The sequence below is a fragment of the Theropithecus gelada genome, chromosome 19, assembly GCF_003255815.1.
Source record: "Theropithecus gelada isolate Dixy chromosome 19, Tgel_1.0, whole genome shotgun sequence".
NCBI classification, from domain to species: Eukaryota; Metazoa; Chordata; class Mammalia; order Primates; family Cercopithecidae; genus Theropithecus; species Theropithecus gelada.
In genome coordinates, this window is record NC_037687.1 from 23,636,976 (window position 1) to 23,656,992 (window position 20,017).

General features: G+C 48.2%; 1 protein-coding gene across 3 annotated transcripts; it reads right to left on the reverse strand.

Annotated features, from left to right (window-relative positions):
• Window positions 1–1,404: 1,404 nt before the first annotated feature.
• On the reverse strand, window positions 1,405–6,453 carry PNMA8A (PNMA family member 8A). 3 transcript variants are annotated; one of them, XM_025369264.1, is made up of 3 exons: window positions 6,226–6,453; window positions 4,831–6,003; window positions 1,405–3,540 (listed from the first exon to the last, which is right to left on the reverse strand). In XM_025369264.1, exons 2-3 carry the CDS (start codon window positions 5,920–5,922, stop codon window positions 3,502–3,504), a joined length of 1,131 nt encoding a protein of 376 aa, XP_025225049.1. In that variant the 5' UTR covers window positions 5,923–6,003; window positions 6,226–6,453; the 3' UTR covers window positions 1,405–3,501. The 3 variants fall into 3 exon arrangements, with proteins under 3 accessions (XP_025225049.1, XP_025225047.1, XP_025225048.1); XM_025369262.1 differs by having other exon boundaries at window positions 4,626–6,003; XM_025369263.1 differs by lacking the exon at window positions 6,226–6,453 and having other exon boundaries at window positions 1,417–3,540; window positions 4,626–6,024.
• Window positions 6,454–20,017: the final 13,564 nt, after the last annotated feature.

The window sequence follows — 20,017 nt, forward strand, 5'->3', positions numbered from 1 at the left end:
TCTCTTTCGCATCTTTCCTCACAATCTCCATTCACTTTCACAAAACCTCAACCTGGACCCTGAAGGACACTTCCCTTTCCCCAAGCCTGAATTATTCCACCTGAAGCTCTCCAACCTGTATTATTATTATTTTATTATTTTTTTTTTTTTTGAGACGGAGTCTTGCTCTGTCGCCCAGGCTGGAGTGCCGTGGCCGGATCTCAGCTCACTGCAAACTCCGCCTCCCAGGTTCACGCCATTCTCCCGCCTCAGCCTCCCGAGTAGCTGGGACTACAGGCGCCCGCCACTTCGCCCGGCTAGATTTTTGTATTTTTTAGTGGAGACGGGGTTTCACCGTGTTAGCCAGGATGGTCTCGATCTCCTGACCTCGTGATCCACCCGTCTCGGCCTCCCAAAGTGCTGGGATTACAGGCTTGAGCCACCGCGCCCGGCCCAACCTGTGTTATTAATAGAATTCTTGGCTGGGCGCAGTGGCTCATGCCTGTAATCCCAGCACTTTGGGAGGCTAAGGCAGGTGGATCACAAGGTTAAGAGACCGAGACCATCCTGGCCAACATGGTGAAACCCCATCTCTACTAAAAAAAAAATACAAAATTATTAGCTGGGTGTGGTGGCACACACCTGTAGTCCCAGCTACTTGGGAGGCTGAGGCAGGAGAATCGCTTGAACCTGGGAGGCAGAGGTTGCAGTGAGCCGAGATCATGCCATTATACTCCAGCCTGGCGAGAGCTAGACTCCATCTCAATTTAAAAAAAACGAATTCTCAGGAGAAACTGTTTAAGATGGAGATTCCCAGGTACAACCCCCAAGAGATCCTGAATCAGCAGGTGGGAACACGAAATGGTACCTTGAACAGATTCCAAGCTACTGACGTAGTGGCCACCCTGGTTCAGGAGTTCTTGGAGAGGGGCAGGGAGAGCCAGAAGAAAACTAAATTTTTAGCGAAAAGACCTCAGCTTCTGGCCTGGCGCGGTGGCTCACGCCTGTAATTCCAACAGTTTGGAAGGCCGAGGCGGGCAGATCACTTGAGCCCAGGAGGTAGAGGCTGCAGTGAGCTGAGATCGTGCCACTGACCTCTTGGCTTCTGTGTGAGGGAATAGGAGGGGAGCGAAAGGTTTTCATCTTCCAGCTGTTTATAAAAATATAAACTGGCACTTTGAGGTAATTTGCATCACCCAATACCTCTTCTAGAAACCCCAAGATCTGTGGGACGTCCTTCCACATCGGTGGAAAGCCATTCGCAAAGAGGACAAACGGTTTCTCCTCTCGTGGATCATTAACAGTTCTCAAAGCTTGAACCCGTATCTGATAACCAGTCATGTCTGGCTGGGGGCACTGTTTGAAGGGGGAACCCTTTCCTCAAATTTAATAGTCCATGCAATCCCCACCTACAAAAGAGAAAACTTAACAGGACACAATTTGCTAAACTTTATTTTATACATACACGTTTACATTTACTAGTCATGGTGTCAGCCTGTTAACACAATGAAGCCGTAATGGACCCGTTTTGAAATTAGAAGTTGGACAGTTGCAGGCTTTGGTCTCTTCAAGAGTGCAGTTCACCCCTGGGTTTCGTTTGGCACACACCCCAGGAGCACCTCGATGCACACAGCTGCGTAGCTGCTCTCTTTTCTCTTGTATTTTTCAGTCAGACTCATTCAGGATTTTGAAATGAATCACCACGAGAAATGTGTTTTAAAGCTGAATCACTGAGAACATCTAACAACTGTTCACATTCTTTAGCACAAAAACTGAAGTCGGAAAAGATGCCCTGAAAACTTGCAAGGGCTAATACTCTATGATAGAATATTACTACTGTTCACCATGTTAACACGTTTACTTGCTACCATACAACTGAAGCATCACGGCAGAACAAGAGCATGTGAATGACGAAAGGAAACTTGCTTTCAGGGCGTCAGATTATAGGACATGCACAGGACTGAATTTCTTCCACTTCTAACCTCGCTTATCAGTCGCATTTACAAGAAACTCAATTTTAAGCAAAGAGATGCCAGAAATAACTAACTCAAGATGTGTACAAAAACAAGTTAGCCTATAAACACAAGGTAATATTCTGATAGTCTTCAATGTGACTGGTTTGCTTTCCAACATATCTGAGTAGTCACTTTTGAGTTTTTTAAACACGTGAAAAAAATAAATTCAGATTACATCTTTGTGGACATCTAGGATACAGTCTGGAAACCATTAACTCAGGAACCCTGCCCTCTCCCCTACACATGGGCACGCAACCACACACACACACACACACAAATAATGACACGTGGTGGTCTGGTCTAATATAGTGTGTCTAAATTCAGAGGGCAGACATTAACAGCCTCGATCTCTGATCTCTTGACCTGGTTTTGGTTGGTTGTTTGAGACAGAGTCTCGCTCTGCCGCCAGGCTGGAGTGCTGTGGCGCAATCTCAGCTCACTGCAACCTCCGCCTCCCGGATTCAAACAATTCTTCTGCCTCAGCCTCCTGAGTAGCTGAGATTACAGGCGCGCGCCACCACGCCCGGCTACTTTTTGTATTTTTAGTAGACGTGGGGTTTCACCATGTTGGTCAGGCTGGTCTCAAACTCCTGACCTTGTGATCCACCCACCTCGGCCTCCCGAAGTGCTGGGATTACAGGCGTGAGCCACCACGCCCAGCCAACAGCCAAGTTTTAAAATATTCTTTCCCCTCTTACTTATATATAACGTGAGCAGTGACCTTCTGCTACAAAGATGGTGACAGTTTGGTGCAAAGATGGTGACAGTTTGGTAGATGGATGGAATTACAGCTGAGGACCTAGGAATACCTGCATCCTTCCCTACAATCACCCCGCTTCCCCACAGGATTCCTGAGAGGGCTCATCCCAAATGGGAATCAAAGTGCCATTTTTACTAACAGACTCTAAAACTCAAAGACTTCGAGGTCTAAGCAGACATTCCTTTTCTCTAAAACTAACTCTTGGGACCTCCTGGCTAGATAACTGGAGGATGGAAGCTGGAGACTGAAGGGGCAATGAAGCCACGTTTGCAGTGAAGGTCCTGGCTTAACTTACCCCACTGGTTACACGAGAGAAAGGCGGGAGGGAGAATACGGCAGGGCCACCCAGCTCTTCCAAACGCCAGGGCCTGCAGAGGTCGCTGACCATTCCGAGTAGGGAGCGAGGCATGGAGGAGAAAGGCTGAACATGGATGAGTGTAACAGTGACCCTGCTCATGCATAAAGGGGAATGAATGTTCTAGAATTTTCCCAATCTTCTTACCAACTCTCCTGACTCCAAAGGGAAGGTAAGTAGAGGAGGTGGTGAAATGGCAGGCCTGGTAGAGAAAAGGGCATAGAGGTCTACCACCCTTCCCCAACTCCCTCCCACCCAAGACCTCACCTATCGTTTACCTCAGAGCCAGATCTCTATCAACAGGGTCCCTAAGAGAGTCCAAAGTCTTATTTTATTCAGTGACAAGAGAAAACTTGGTTGACTTGGAACTTCTTCCTTGTTCTTTCAACTCCTCAGTACTGGTGGTCCCCCAGATCAAACCTTTCTGGATTCTGCAAATAAATGAGAGAACAGCTCAAGAAGGGAAGCAGAGAGGTGTCATTAGGAAATGCATTACTTCCAAGAAACTTCTGGGTCCCTGAACATTTCTATTCCCCATCCAGGCCTCTAGAAAATTCCACCCTTAAAGCCACATACCCTGCAAACACCATAACTCCAAAGGATTTTTTTTTTTTTTTGGGGGACAGGGTCTCTCTCTATCGCCCAGGCTGGGGTGCAGTGGTGTGATCTTGGCTCCCTGCAACCTCCACTTCCCAGGTTCGAGCAATTCTCACGCCTCAGCCTCCCCAGCAGCTGGAATTACAGGTGCCCATCACCATGCCCAGCTAATGTTTGTATTTTTAGTAGAGATGGGGTTTCACCATGTTGGCCAGGCTAGTCTGGAACTCCTGACAACAGATGATCTGCCCACGTTGGCCTCCCAAATCATTAAATTCTTTTTTTTTCTTTTTTGGAGACAGAGTCTCACTCTGTCACCCAGACTAGAGGGCAGTGGCACAATCTAGGCTCACTGCAACCTCCGCCTCCCGGGTTCTAGAGATGCTCCTGCCTCAGCCTCCCCAGTAGCTGGGATTACAGGCGTATGCCACCACGCCCAACTAATTTTTTTTATTTTTAGTAGAGACGGGGTTTCACCATATTGGCCAGGCTGGTCTTGAACTCCTGACCTCAGGCGATCTGCCCACCTTGGCTTCCCAAAGTGCTGGGATTACAGGCGTGAGCCACCAAGCCTGGGCCCAAACCATTAAATTCTCATCAAGGAAGATGGGTCAGATGTAGTGGCAAATGACCACAGTGACACTCATTGATAAACAACCAGTCGGTGGGTTTGCTCTGTCATCTCCTGCCCACCGAATGTTCCCAGCATCAGCCTTCAGGGGCTCCTGGGAGGGCAGTCTGGGCTCTTACCCTCCTCAACTGGTGTGTCATCCGCCTCCCACCATGCACCAGGGTCCTCCTCATCACCCGCTTGACCCACCACCTCCTCAGGTTCCTCTGCCCCACCTGCCACTCCTAGCTAGTCCTGCCTCATCCACTTGCTGGATGACAGCCCAGTCACTTCTGCTGTCATTCTCACCATTGGTGGCATGCCGAGGAGAGCCTTCTGGCTTGGCCTTCAGATCCCTAGAAGTTGAGGCTGTTGCCCCGGCAGACTGCTGGCCTCGAGGGGCCTTCTGAACTGATGCCTCCCTTCTTGAGCCCGGCCCTTTCTTTGGCATCACCGGCTTCTTCCTGCCATCTTCCGAGTCGACCAAGACGTAAGAGACAGGGCCCAAGCTCACCTTCTTCTTCTTCCTCATGGGGTTCTTGGCGGAGACCCAGGCCATGGCCTTCTTCTTTGGTGGGCTTTCATGGCCACCATCTTGGTCTGACTCAGAGGCGCCTCCTGGGCTCTCGGCTTCTGCCCGGGCATCCTGAGGTGGCTCTCTGGGACCCTTCCAGGCACATTTCGCCATGGGCTTCTTCAAAGCCAACTCCTCCTGCTTCACACAGGGCTTTCTGCTGCCCTTGATCGGCTCTGAGATTGCCATGCTTTCAGCATCACCCGCCTCAGGATCCTCCAAGTCGGCTGTGCTGTTGGAATTGATGCCTTTGGGTTTTTTCCAGGGCACTGCTTCCTGCTTGGGGTTCTTCCTCTGCTTCTTTCTCCTGGAGCGAGTCTTAGCTCCAGCCTTGCGAACCAAAGGTTTGGGAGGGTCATGCTGGTCTTCCGTGGCATTCCAGTTGTTGGGGTTCTCCGTCTTTAAGGCAGAACCCACCTCTGCTGCAAGCCCCGGTTCTTTCTTGACCTTCCTCCCTGCTGCTAAAGCCCAGGCTGTCATCTCCTCGAACTCAGCGGCCTCGTGGGCCCTGGCTTCCTCCCGGCTGCGGATCTCAGCATCCATGCAGAAGATGATCTGTACCACCGCTCCCAGAAGCACCCCCAAAGCTTCTGCCCAGTTCTCTGGCGGCTGATGCTGGTTCTGGGACAGTGTGGGGTGGTTGAGCTGGAGCAGGCGGACCACATCCTCCCAGGTGCGTCCCTCGGCATCCAGGAATTCATTCAGATTTTTTAAAAACTCAGCATCCTGGGTAGGGTCTCTACAGACCACTCTCCAGACACCACCCCTTCCTGGGAATTCACGGGGGATGGTGCTCAGATTCACACCTTCACCAACCTCAATGAGGGCAGCTTTAACATTCTCTTCCCTCACAAAAATCTTGTTGAGCACGCGGTACGGGCCCAGTGGGGAGAGGACCCCATTCAAGGTCTCCTCAATTTCTGCGTGGCCACAGTCCTCTGGGATGCCTGTGACCAACAAGGACCTGTGGATGTCCACTTCCATTCCCCTGCACCAATCCTCCAGAAGGTTCATCGCCATGGTCTTGGACATTTAGCGGCTTTGACCCTACTACGTGTAGTAAAGAGTCTATTAGGTGGGCGTGGGCTGCAGCGGTCCCCAAAAACAGTAATCCTGCAAGGTGAAAAGGGAGCGAGGTCAGGTTTCCAGAAAGATGGCCAAGCTCACAGATCCTAGCTGCCCCCTCCGCGGCTGGCCTGCAGGAGGCCTCGCGCTTTCCCAACACCCTCCTCCCCAACCCAGACCCCGGTGCTCACACGTGTCCCAGAATCTGCAGCAAAAGGCTCTCGGTCCCTCCCCGGGGCCTGACGCTCCGCCTGCCCAGCCGGGACTTACTTGGCAGCCCAGCCTCTGACCGCCCAGCCAGGCCAAGGAGGGGCAGCCGGAATGCAGCTGTTTCCCAGTCGCTGGCTCCGGCTACCCCAGCGCCGCTGTTAGAGGCAAAAAGGACCAAGAAGGCGCCGTCCGCCCCCACTCAGGCCCGGGCGGGTCACGCGGCGTCCAGCCTCGATCCTGTTAGCTGCGCGGAGCCAAGGCTGGCGTCGCAGCGCGCGCCTGCGCACTGGCTTCCGCACCGCCGCTCGGGGGTCTTGGGCTGCGCAGGTGCCGACGTCTCCATGGCAACCGGGCGTGGGTTGCTAGCCCTCAGCCAGGCCTGTGTGCCGCCGCTGCAATTGGGCCTGGGGAGCCGGGTGCAAGAGTGGCCTTTTCAGGTTGCAGAACAAGGGGGTCTGGATACATTCCGGTGGCGCCTCCACGGAGGCCCACTCTTTCCACGCAACTGGCCCTCGAGAACGGGGATTAGGTCGCTGAGAAGCGCTAACATCTATGGGTGCACCCACTGACTCTATTATCCTCTGCTCCACTGTTGGATTCACCCAACGCAACTCTTGGGAGACACTAGAAATCAAGGAAGGAGGGAAACGAGGCTTTAATCTTCTTGGGTTCCTCTAAAAAAAAAGCCACAGCTCCTGTTGGGCTTGTAGCCTTCTCTGATACAAGCTCCTGAGTTCTTCTAGGAATTTCCAGAAACTTCTAGAAATTTCACTCTCCTCCCCGACCCCTTCTAGCATGAGGATAATGCCTCTCTTTTTCTTTTTCTTTCTTTTTTTTTTTTTTTTTTTGAGACGGAGTCTCGCTCTGTTGCCCAGGCTGGAGTGCAGTGGCCGGATCTCAGCTCACAGCAAGCTCCGCCTCCCGGGTTTACGCCATTCTCCTGCCTCAGCCTCCCGAGTAGCTGGGACTACAGGCGCCCGCCACCTCGCCCGGCTAGTTTTTTGTATTTTTTAGTAGAGACGGGGTTTCACCGTGTTAGCCAGGATGGTCTCGATCTCCTGACCTCGTGATCCGCCCGTCTCGGCCTCCCAAAGTGCTGGGATTACAGGCTTGAGCCACCGTGCCCGCCACCTCTCTTTTTCTTGTTTCCTCAGCGTGATGCAGGGCAGGTTCTTGGCGTCCTCCAGGCAGGGGACAATGTTACAGCTTAGTGACTGCCCCTACAGATAAGTGTTAGTCCAAACTGCAACCATTTTGTAAGCCCCCCACTATTTTGCAGGTCTTTGTCAAAGTGAAATATTCCACGAGGGTGCCGGCTGTGAGAAACATCCTGCCTAACCACCTGACCACAAGGTGGACAAAGGGCCAACTAAATAAACATCCCGATGGTATTCTGCCGGGAGAAAGTGCAAAGAACACCACATTCCACCAGAACAAGGGCCAGAACCTCCTCAACATGGAACCACCTTATCAATATCCTGCTGGGCAGCAAGCCATACTGCCCAGACCCCTCCAACCCATAACTATAAGTACCCCCAGCCTATAAGCAGGGGTGGGCTCTGGCGCTAGGCTCGTTCCCGACTCCCACAGGTGTCTGCAGTATACCTGGGTTGCTGTTGAGCCTCCTTCTGTCTGTGTCTTTCTTTAACCCTCACCTTCCCTCCAAAATCTAACGAGGAGGGCTACCCTCTAGGTAGTGTGCTGAGAATAGCAGCTCAGGGGCAAGGCTGCAGTCACATGTATACCCACTTTTAATGACATGCTAATTAAGGGGTGGGTTTTCAGAATTAGCTAGCAAATTGGCAGTAACTTATGGGTGTTGCCATGGCAATGGTAAACTGTCATGGTGCTGGCGGGCATGTATTATGGAGAAGGGCTTTTGGTGCCTTTTCAAGGTTTTGGTCAGTCTTCAGTGTGGTCCTCAGTGGTGTCCCCTGGGCCTCCTACCTCAACCTTGCTGCCCATGAGCAAGAACTTGGTTAATAGTATATTAAAGCCGGGCGCTGTGGCTCACACATGTAATCCCAACACTTTGGGAGGCTGAGGAGGGCGGATCACTTGAGCTTGGGAGTTTGAGACCAGCCTGGGCAGCATGGCAAAAGCCTGTCTCTACCAAAAACGCAAAAAATTAGCCAGGTGCAGATATTTATTTGAGAGCTTCAGCGTATGAGCAGTGAGTATTCAAAGCGGTGGGACTCCATGTAGCTACCTAGGGAAAGGCTTAGAGAAGGAGGTCACAGACAGTGCCCTGGGAACTCTGTGCTGAAGAAGAGAAGGAGGCAGCGAAGGAGACTGGGAAGGAGTGAACAAGGAGTTGGGAGGTGACCCAGGACAGTGTGGCTGGAGAAAGTTTGTCCAGAGGGATAGAGGGGTCAGCCATGTTAAATGCTACCAAGAGAAAGAGCAAAATGAAGTCAAAGATGTACTATTCACTTTGGAAAGATGTAGACCATCGGTGACTTGGATAAGAGTTACCATAGAGGGCTGGGCGCGGTGCTCACGCCTGTAATCTCAGCACTTTGGGAGGGCGAGGCGGGCGGTCACGAGGTCAGGAGATCGAGACCATCCTGGCTAATACGGTGAAACCCCCATCTCTACTAAAAATACAAAAAAAATTAGCCGGGTGTGGTGGCGGGTGCCTGTAGCCGCAGCCACTCGGGAGGCTGAGGTAGGAGAATGGCGTGAACCTGGGAGGCGGAGCTTGCAGTGAGCTGAGATGGCGCCACTGCACTCCAGTCTGGGCGACAGAGTGAGACTCAGTCTCAAAAAAAAAAAAAAAAAAAAAGAATTATTCTAGAGAAGTAGTTGGGACCCCCATGGGAATGGGAAGAGGAACCTCTGCATCCAGGACATCTGGGTCCAGGAATGCTAGTAGAAGTGAAGGTAGGAAAACGAAGACAGGCCAGGCATGGTGGCTCACACCTGTAATCCCAGCACTGTGGGAGGCCGAGGCAGGCAGCTCACCTGAGATCAGGGGTTCAAGACCAGCCTGGCCAACATGGAGAAACCCCGTCTCTACTACAAATACAAAAATTAGCCAGGCATGGTGGTGCATGCTTGTAATCCCAGCTACTTGTGAGGCTGAGGCAGGAGAATCACTGGAACCCAGGAGGTGGAGGTTGCGGTGAGCCGAAATTGTGCCATTGCACTCCAGCCTGGGCGACAAGAGTGAAACTCCGTCTCACAAACAAACAAAAAATAAGTACATTATTTTAAAAAAATAAATAAATATAGGTTAAAATAGTGAATTTTATGTTACATATAATTTACTACAAAAGTGAACAAATAATGCGTTACAGAATGGAGAGATGGGGGCAAGGTAGGGAGAGAAACGCCTTCAGCTTTGCCTCAAAAGCCAGGTGTCAGCTTCCTGCAGAACCAATACGCCTAACAGTCCTGGCTGCCCCTTGAGGAATGCCACTCAACCCCAGTGCGTGCACACAGAATCAAAGTTCTGGAACTTTCTCTTCGAGGAGAAAAGAAGATATCTCAGTGTGTTTGAAAATTCTGCTAAGTTGTTGTCAGACCAAAAAATAAATAAATAAATAAATAAATAAATAAATAAATAAACGAACCAATAAAAGAAGAAGAAAATCATCAATCTGGATGGGATGAAAAGTAAATTTGTACTAGCAGTGGATTGTAAAACGTCATAACTAAAATGAGATGGAATGGATGTTTGCTGAATCTCAGAGGCTTTTGCTATGTTTCCCAAGTAGTTTTACAAATGCGGGCGCTTGTTTGTGATGCAGGCGCTTGTTTGTGACGCAGGCTGCAGACAAAGTTGCTGCAGTGGAAACTGAGTCACACAGTGGGGTGTTGGAGGAGGAATGTGACCCTCAGGTACAGGGAAATTAGACACTCTCCGTTTTTTCTTATCTCTTTTTCAGTTATTTATTTTGGCATGCAAGGGAATGATAGACATTGAGGTTTGATAAATATTGGATTTTTAAATGCAGTGATCCTCAAAGTGACTACCTCTGGGGAGACGAAGAGGGCAAATCATATGGGAGGTAGGACACAGCCTGTTTAAACAATAATTTTGTTTAAAGATGTGTAAATAAATTTAGTATAGTATTAAGATTTGATAAAGAATGGCAAGGGATACATAAGGGTTAATTACATAAATCTCATTTTTTTTTGTTGTTCTGAGACAGAGTCTCACTCTGTCCCCCAGGCTGGAGTGCAGTGGTGCACTCAGCCTCCACCTTCCGGGTTCAAGCGATTCTCCTACCTCAGCCTCCTGAGTAGCTGGGATTACAGGCACGCACCACCACACCAAGCTAATTTTTGTATTTTTAGTAGAGATGGGGTTTCCCCATGTTGCCCAGGTTGGTCTCAAACTCCTGACCTCAAGTGATCCACCTGCCTCAGCCTCCCAAAGTGCTGGGATTGCAGACATGAGCCACTGAGCCCAGCCAATAATGCTAAAAAAAAAAAAAAGTGTAAATAAATTTAGCATAGTATTATAGTATTAAGATTTGATAAAGAATGGCAGGGGATGCATGAGGGTTAGTTATATAAATATCTTTTTTTTTTTTTTTTTGAGACTGTGAGTCTCACTCTGTCACCCAGGCTAGAGTGCAGTGGTGTGGGTAGCCTCTGCCTCCCAGGTTTAAGCAATTCTCCTGCCTCAACTTCTCGAGTAGCTGGGATTACAGGGACCTGTCACCATGCCTGGCTAATTTTTGTACTTTTTTTTTTTTTTTTTTTTTTTTTGAGACAGAGTCTCGCTCTGTTGCTCAGGCTGGCGTGCAGGGGCATGATCTCGGCTCACTGTAGGTTCTACCTCCGGGGTCCATGCCATTCTCCTGCCTCAGCCTCCCAAGTAACTGGGACTACAGGCGCCCGCCACCACGCCCGGCTAATTTTTTGTATTTTTAGTAGAGACGGGGTTTCACTGTGTTAGCCAGGATGGTCTTGATCTCCTGACCTCGTGATCCACCCGCCTCAGCCTCCCAAAGTGTTGGAATTACAGGCATGAGCCACCGCACCCAGCTTTTTTTCTTCTTGAGACAGGATTGCTCTGCCTCCCAGGCTACAGTGCAGTGGCAGGATCACGGCTCACTGCAGCCTCAACCTCCTGGGCACAAGCGAGCCTCCTGCCTCAGCCTCCTGAGTAGTTGGGACCACAGGCATGTACCACCATGCCCAGCTAATTTTTAAAATTTTTTCATAGGGACAGGGTCTCACTATGTTCAGTAAGATGGTCTCCAACTCCTGGCTCAAGTGATCCTCCTGTCTCAGCCTCCCAAAGTTCTGGAATTACAGGCATGAGCCACTGTGGCCAGTCAATTCTCTATTCTTGACTTTGAGTTTGGAATATTCCACAATTTTTATTTTATTTTATTTTATTTTATGAGATGCGGTTTTTTTATTTTATGAGGCTGGAGTGCAGTGGCTCAATCATAGCTCACTGCAGCCTTCATCTCTTGGGGTCAAGCGATCCTCTGAACTCAGCCTTCCAAGTAGCTGGGACTACAAGCATGTGCCACCACACCCAGCTAATTTTGTATTTTTAGTAGAGACGGGGTTTCTCCATGTTGGTCAGGCTGGTCTCGAACTCCCGACCTCAGGTGATCCGCCCACCTTGGCCTCCCAAAGTAGTGCTGGGATTACAGGTATGAGCCATTACACCTGGCTTCTTTTTTTTTTTTTTTTTTTTTTTTTTTGAGACAGAGTCTTGCTCTGTCTCCCAGGCTGGAGTGCAGTGGCACACTGCCTCCCAGGTTCAAGCAATTCTCCTGCCTCAGCCTCTCAAGTAGCTGGGACTGCAGGCGTGCACCACCACACTTGACTAATTTTTGTATTTTTAGTAGAGACGGGGTTTCTCCATGTTGGCCAGGCTGGTCTCAAACTTCTGAGCTCAAGTGATCCTCCTGCCTCGGCCTCCCAAAGTGCTGGGATGACAGGCATGAGCCATTGCACCTGGCCATGTTTTTGTCATTACTTTCAATGGCAAAAACTGCAATTAATTTTGCATTAGCCTAAATATTATAAAGGTACAATTATGTGTGTATATGTGTGTGTGTGTGTGAAGTGGAGTCAGCTGCCTGCCTGCTTTCCCATTAAAGAGCCACCGTGATTGCTAGCTGATTTAAAAATAGTTGAAGCACTCTTAAGAGGAATCATTACAGTGGTTTCCATGACAACATGAGGTGCTGTGGTTTCCAAGGCAACAGGTGGCACTGTGGTTTCCATGACAGAGCATCCCTGCAGCCCCAACCCTCCCCTCCATCTCTTCACTTCCAGTTTAGGGTTCTCCTTCCATCCTCTTCCGCTGTGTTTCACCTTTGGGTTTTTGTTTTGCCCTGCTGTGTATTTTCAATGAGAACCCACAGAGTTTCCATAAACACTGAATCCAAAGAAAGTCCAGGGGGCTCTAGATGTTTCCTCCTGAGTCAGTTGTAACAACCCACCATGGTGGTTCTGTGACCTACCCTGGCTGGCTCTGTCCCATTGGTTCTGTGAGAGCCCCTTCTTGCTCCAGAGTTTCCTTTTTTAAATTATTTTTTTCTTTTCTTTTCTTTTTAATTGAGGCAGAATCTTGCTCTGTCACTCAGGCTGGAGTGCAGTGGTGCGATCTCGGCTGGGATTACAGGTGCATGCCACCACGCCCAGCTAATTTTTGTATTTTTAGCAGAGACGGGGGTTTCACCATGTTGACCAGGCTGGTCTCGAACTCCTGACCTCAGGTGATCCACCCGCCTCGGCCTCCCAAAGTGCTGGGATTCCAGGTGTGAACTACCGCACCTGGCTTTATTTTCTATTATATATACGTGTGTGTGTGTCTCCTAGGTCACAGCAAAATGTATTTCTTGTCATGGATCATGATCAGACATGCATGACAGCCACTGCCATAGGTTAATTACCTAGTCCCCTATGGATGACTATGCTGGTTGTTTTCTATTTTCTGGTATTTCAAATGAAAAGCTGAAAAGGGCTGGTGGCTGATGCCCTATAAGGCGGCTATGTTGCTTGGATTCAGGTGTGACTTGTTAATTTGTTTGAAAATACAGCCGGGTGCGGTGGCTCACCCCTGGAATCCCAGCACTTTGGGAGGCTGAGGTGGGCGGATCACAAGGTCAGGAGATCGAGACCATCCTGGCTAACACGGTGAAACCCCTACTCTACTAAAAATACAAAAATTAGCCACGCCTGTAGTCCCAGCTACTCGGGAGACTCAGGCAGGAGAATCGCTGGAACCCAGGAGGTGGAGTTTGCAGTGAGCCGAGATCACACCATGGTAGTCCAGCCTGGGCGACAGAGCAAGACTCTGTCTCAAAAAATAAAAATAAAATAAAATAAGAAATGAAATGAAATGAAATGAAATAAAATAAGCCCGGGACGGGAGGATTGCTTGAGCCCAGGAGTTCAAGGCTGGGCAACATAGGGAGACACTCGCCCTCCCACCAACCCTGTGTCTATTTGTAAGATAAAAAATTAAGAACGGCCGGGTGCAGTGGCTTACGCCTGTGATCCCAGCACTTTGGGGGGCTGAGGTAGGCGGATCACGAGGTCAAGAGATCAAGCCATCCTGGCCAACATGGTGAAACCCAGTCTCTACTAAAAATACAAAAATTAGCTGGGCGTGGTGGCGGGCGCCTGTAGTCCCAGCTACTCAGGAGGCTGAGGAAGGAGAACCGCTTGAACCCAGGAGGTAGAGGTTGCAATGAGCCGAGATCGCGCCACTGCACTCCAGCCTGGGCAACAGAGTGAGATTCTGTCTCCAAAAACAAACAAACAAACAAAGGCCAGTGCTTTTATACCACAATCCTGGCAACTCTATCCTGGGCCATTCTGAGTTTGTTCTCTCTCTCTCTGGAAATAACCGGTAAAACCTTAGGATTATGCCACAGGAGGGGAGATGTGTTCTCATCTGAGCTGGGCGGTGGAGGGGGCGGGGTCGGGTTACAGCCACAGCTGCAGGCCCTGAATTTCTTTCTGACAGAAAAAACACTGGCAGCTGTCTCCACCCTCTGCAGTGAGGGAACAGCATTCCAAGTGAGGAATTGTGGCCAGGAAACCGAGAGGCCCCATGTCCTTTTTCTTTTTTTAATGTATTTTTTCTAAAACACACACACACACACACACACACACACACACACACACACAGCTAGAGCAATCCACCAATAGGATTGCATTCATGTTCAAACATAATCAAATCTACTGTGTTGAGAAATTCATAGTTGGTTAATAAACAAAACGGAATATTATTTATCCCTGGGGCAGGGAGGGATTTGGAATGGCCAGAACACGTGAGGGGCTTCTGGGAGGACAATGATTTCTAGATGAGATGACAGTAACGTGGGACTTGCTATGTAATTATTTGCCAAATCATATGTTTGTGTTTAGGGCACATTTCTGGATGCATGTTACGTGTTCTAAAATTGTAAAAAATGTTTTTTGAAAAAACACAGCTGCACATTCAGGGTTAGAGCGGTGAAATAAATGTTATCACTGTTTTTTCTAGAATATTCTATGGCTGAAAAGCTGAACCCAGCAGTACAAGTACATGTTTTTAAAAAGACTAATAAACCAAATGCACAGAACACAGTCAGGTGAAGCTTCTCTCATTTGTTATGGAGGTTGGTTGTATTTCTTCCTGGTGCCTGGAAGACATCACATGGTCAGAACACAGTCTTGGCTGGTGACGATTCCTGATTTTTGTCTGAAATCCTTGGCCAAAGAAAAGAAAGAAAACGAATGAGTCTCTTTATTTTTTTAAAAAAGAAGGTTTGTATCATATTTCTCGAATTCTAAATGTACATTTGTGTTTGACAAAAGTGATAAATATCTACTTAAAGAGATAACACAGGAGAAAAACAGCTGGCAAACCAAACCAAATTTAATAAACGTAATGAAGAGTTTACATTGCGTTATATGGGAGGAGATCATATTCTCTTGTTATGGGGGAATCATATTGTCTTGTGGGCTTGAAGAATGTCACACAAAGGAAATAAGAATCACATACATTTACAGACAGGCCTGACCAACATGATGAAACCCCGTCTCTACTGAAAATACAAAATTAGCCGGGCATGGTGGCAGGCCCTTGTAATCCCAGCTACTTGGGAGGCTGAGGCAGGAGAAACGCTTGAACCCAGAAGGCGGAGGTTGCAGCGAGCCGAGATTGCACCACTGCACTCCAGCCTGAGAGACAGAGTGAGACTCTGTCTCAAAGAAACAAAAACAAAACAAAACAAAACAAGAAAAGAATCACATAAATTTAAACCCTAAATGCAAGGAAATAGGTTAGGTAGGACATTAGGACCGAGGGGTCACCCTAATTAGGAACAGAAACGTATGATCCAAGAATAGAGAGATTTCTTTCCAACTGAAACAAGATTTCTGCAGGAATGAGGCCATCTTTCAGGCCCACCCACTCACCCTGGGGAAAGGTTTTTAGCTTAGAGTTGGAAGAGAAAAATGAATCATTTGGACATTGTTTCTCTTTTTCCTTCCCCTCGGCTAGAGCTGATATTTCCATTAAAATGCTCCACGTCCATCCCACCCTACTTCGTCTACTTGCTTTTTTTTTTTTTTTTTTTCCCCTAGCACCATTTATATAGATATTCCTTTTCTTTTTTTTTTTGAGACAGAGCCTCACTCTCACTTTGTCACCTAGGCTGGAGTGCAATGGCATGATCTCGGCTCACTGCAACCTCCGCCTCCCAGGTTCAAATAATTCTCCTGCCTCAGCCTCCTGAGTAGCTGGGGTTACAGGCATGTGCCACTACACCTGGCTAATTTTTGTATTTTCAGTAGAGACTTGGTTTCACCATGTCAGCCAGGCTGGTCTTGAACTCCTGACATCAGGTGATCCGCCTGCCTCAGCCTCCCAGAGTGGTGGGATTACAGGTGTGAGCCACCGAGCCCAGCCATAGGCATTCTTTATCTGACCACAAAAGTGATGTATGATTACTGTAGAAGAACTTGATAAATACGGGGGGAAATCACCCATCATTTTGCTGCACATACATCATTACCATTTCACTGTAGAACGTTTTGCTTATTAAAGTTAGAATATTGGAGTTCGAGGCTACAGTGAGCCATGATTGCACACTGCACTCCAGCCTGCATGACAGAGTAAGACACTGACTCGCACACACACAAAAAAGAATGTCATATCAGAAGTCAGACTCCCTGGGTGTCAACACTTCCTGGTGGTGTGGCTTTGGACAAGTAATTAACTTCTCTGTGCCTCAGTTTCCTCGTCTATAAAACGGTCATTGTTAGACTAGCACCAAACTCATAAGGCGGTGAGGATTAAAGAAGTTAATTAGAGTAAAGGTCTTAGAACAGCGCATCACAAGTACCCAATAAATGTGAGCTATAATTATCATCCATGTGAGGATGCTGTAAGGATGAAATGAGTTCATTCATATAAAGTGTTTGGAACAGCCTCCTATAAAATGGGACACCTCGTTGGCTCTCTGTAAAGATTCACTATTAAAATTAAGGAAAATGTTTTAATTGGGGGATGCAAGCATTTCATAGCTTTATTTCATATCGTTACAAACTTAAACTAAGGCTAGATACTAAAAATATGTCTGTTCATTCAAAGCACATAAAAAGATGCTCAACATCATTCATCATCAGAGATATGATTAAAACCATGATGAGCTGGGGGCCAGCCCCATTGGCCTCCTTGCTTTCTTTTAAACACAGCAACTCAGGCAGGACACGGTGGCTCATGCCTGTAATCCCAGCACTTTGGGTAGCTGAGGCAGGAGGATCACTTGAGGTCAGGAGTTCGAGACCAGCCTGGCCAACATGATGAAACACCATCTCTACTAAAAATACAAAACTTAGCTGGGCATGGTGGCACGCGCCTATTAATTCCAGCTACTCAGGACGCTGAGGCAGGATAATGGCTAGAACCTGGGAGGCAGAGGTTGCAGTGAGCCAAGATCACACCACTGCACTCTAGCCTGGCGACAGAGCAAGACTCCATCTCAAAACAAAACAAAACAAAACAAAAAACAAGAGAAAAGATAGAGAAGAACCTGAATGTCCAATAATGGGACTGATTTCAAATATGGTTGATTCATACAGTGTAATACTACACAATTGTAATTAAAAAAAAAAAAAAAAGGCATGAGGAAGGTCTCAATGTGCTGATAAAGATGTCCAAACTACAATGTTAAGTGGAAAAAGCAACGTAAGGATCATTATGTATAGGATGCTACTATTTGTGTAGAAAGTAAGGAAAAAATGCATATATTCATATATACTTTACATGCATCAAAAATACCTGGAAGTAGCGGGGTGCGGTGGCTCACACCTGTAATCCCAGCACTTTGCAAAGGAGGCCGAGGCAGGCAAATCACTTGCGGTCAGGAGTTCAAGACCAGCCTGGCCAACATGGCGAAACCTGATCTCTACTAAAAATACACACAAAAGGACCAGGCATAGTGGCTCACGCCTATAATCCCAGCACTTTGGGAGGCCGAGGTGGGTGGGATCACTTGAGATAAGGAGTTCAAGACCAGCCTGACCAACATGGTGAAACACTAAAAATACAATACTAAAATACAAAAATTAGCCAGGCATGGTGGCGTGTGCCTGTAATCCCAACTACGTGGGAGGCTGAGGCAGGAGAATCCATAGAACCCAGGAGGTGGAGGTTGCAGTGAGCCAAGATTACACCATTGCATTCCTGCCTGGGGGACAGGGAGAGACTCCGTCTCAACAAAACAAAACAAAACAAAAACAAAAACAAAAATACACACAAAAAAATCAGCCGGACGTGGTGGTGGATGCCGGTAATCCTAGCTCTTCAGGAGGCTGAGGCAGGAAAATCGCTTGGACCTGGGAGGTGGAGGTTGCAGTGAGCCAAGATCGCACCACTGCACTCCAGCCTGGATGTCAGAGCGAGACTCCATCTCAAGAAAAAAAGAAAAGAAACAACACCTACCCGGTAACAGCATCTCCACCAATCACACCAACTCTGGTTTTGAGCCTCTGAAATCAATAAACTCTGCTTTCAAGCAGCTTATGTGAGCTTCTCTTTTTGCTCAAAAAAATCCTCCCTTTGTCCCCGCTCCTCAGACGCATCTGTGGCTTGCCATAGTCCTGCATCCTGGATTACAATCCCTTGTGCTTGCTCCTGAATACATTCCTGCTATCAGAAGATATTTTTCTCTGATGTCTTTTTCTCAGGTTGACACAATAGATAGCTTATTTCTTTACCCCGTTTATTGTCCATGTCTTCTCAATAGACCATCAGCTCTGTGGGTGGGGACTTTCTATCTGTTCTGCTCCCTGGTGTGCCCCCAGCTTCTAGAACAGGGCTGTGCTGTGTTGAATTGCGTTCAATTGTGTCTCTCAAAGTTCATGTCCACTCAGAACCTCAGTGAAGATGAGATCATGCTGCATTGGGTTGGGCTGTAGATCCAATGACTGAGAAAAGGTACAACCAGTTGCGGTGGGTCACACCTGTAATCCCAGCACTTTGGGAGGCTGAGACGGGCGAATCACCTGAGGTCAGGAGTTTGAGGCCAGTCCGGCCAACATGGTGAAACTCCATCTCTACTAAAAATACAAAAAATTAGCCAGGTGTGGTGGCACAAGTCTGAAGTCCCAGCTACTCAAGAGGCTGAGGTCGGAGAATCACCCGAACCTGGGAGGCAGATGTTGCAGTGAGCTGAGATTGTGCCACTGCACTGCAGCCTGGGCAACAGAGTGAGGCTCTGTCTCAAAAGATAATAATAAATACTAATACAGACACCTATGCAGATACTTACATAGGTTGTTGGGAGTATTTTATTTTTTATCAAATAAAGGGGAACGGGTCATAGTGTATGAGCTTTTCTTGTATCTCACTGTGTTCACTCAAATGTCCCAGTGGAAACTCTCCAGTCCATCCTTTTAAGACTGCAGAAGATCCCTTGTGTGGTTGGACATTGGTTCACTTAGCCACTCTCCTGTCCGTGGACATTTGCAGGGCCCAGGCTCTTTCGCCAACACAGTGAAGCCGCCCTGATGCTTAAAACTTGAGCCTGTGCCAGCCTGTGGTGTGTGAGAAATCCTCACTTTTTTTTTTTTTTTTTTTTGAGATGGGGTCTGGCTCTGTTGCCCAGGCTGGAGTGCAGTAGCCGGATGTCAGCTCACTGCAAGCTCCGCCTCCCAGGTTTTCATCATTCTCCTGCCTCAGCCTCCCGAGTAGCTGGGACTACAGGCGCCTGCCACCTCGCCTGGCTAGTTTTTTGTATTTTTTAGTAGAGACGTGTTAGCCAGGATGGTCTCAATCTCCTGACCTCGTGATCTCCCTGTCTCGGCCTCCCAAAGTGCTGGGATTACAGGCGTGAGCCACTGCACCTGGCGGAAATCCTCGCTCTTTAACAACCCAATCATCTCGTGCACCACGGTGGTTATGTCGCTCTACATTTTGTGTGTATTAAAGCCATCATTTGCTAAATGTCACTGATTAAATTATACCACCGTTCAGTGGTGTCACTGAAATGCTGTGACACATCTTCATTTTTTAATGAACCAGGAGACTTTTCTAAAAAGCAGACTGGGCCAGGTGCGGGAACTCACGCCTGTAATCCTAGCACTTCGGGAGGCCGAGGCGGGCGGATCATGAGGTCAGGAGATCAAGACCGTCCTGGCTCACACGGTGAAACCCCGTCTCTACTAAAAATACAAAAAATTAGCCAGGCATGGTGGCGGGTGCCTGTAGTCCCAGCTACTTGGGAGGCAGGAAAATGGCGTGAACCTGGGAGATGGAGCTTGCAGTGAGCTGAGATCGCTCCAGTGCCCTCCAGCCTGGGTGACAGAGCGAGATTCCGTCTCAAAAAAAAAAAAAAAAAAAGCAGACGTGATTGTGAATTATCTGAGGGAACAG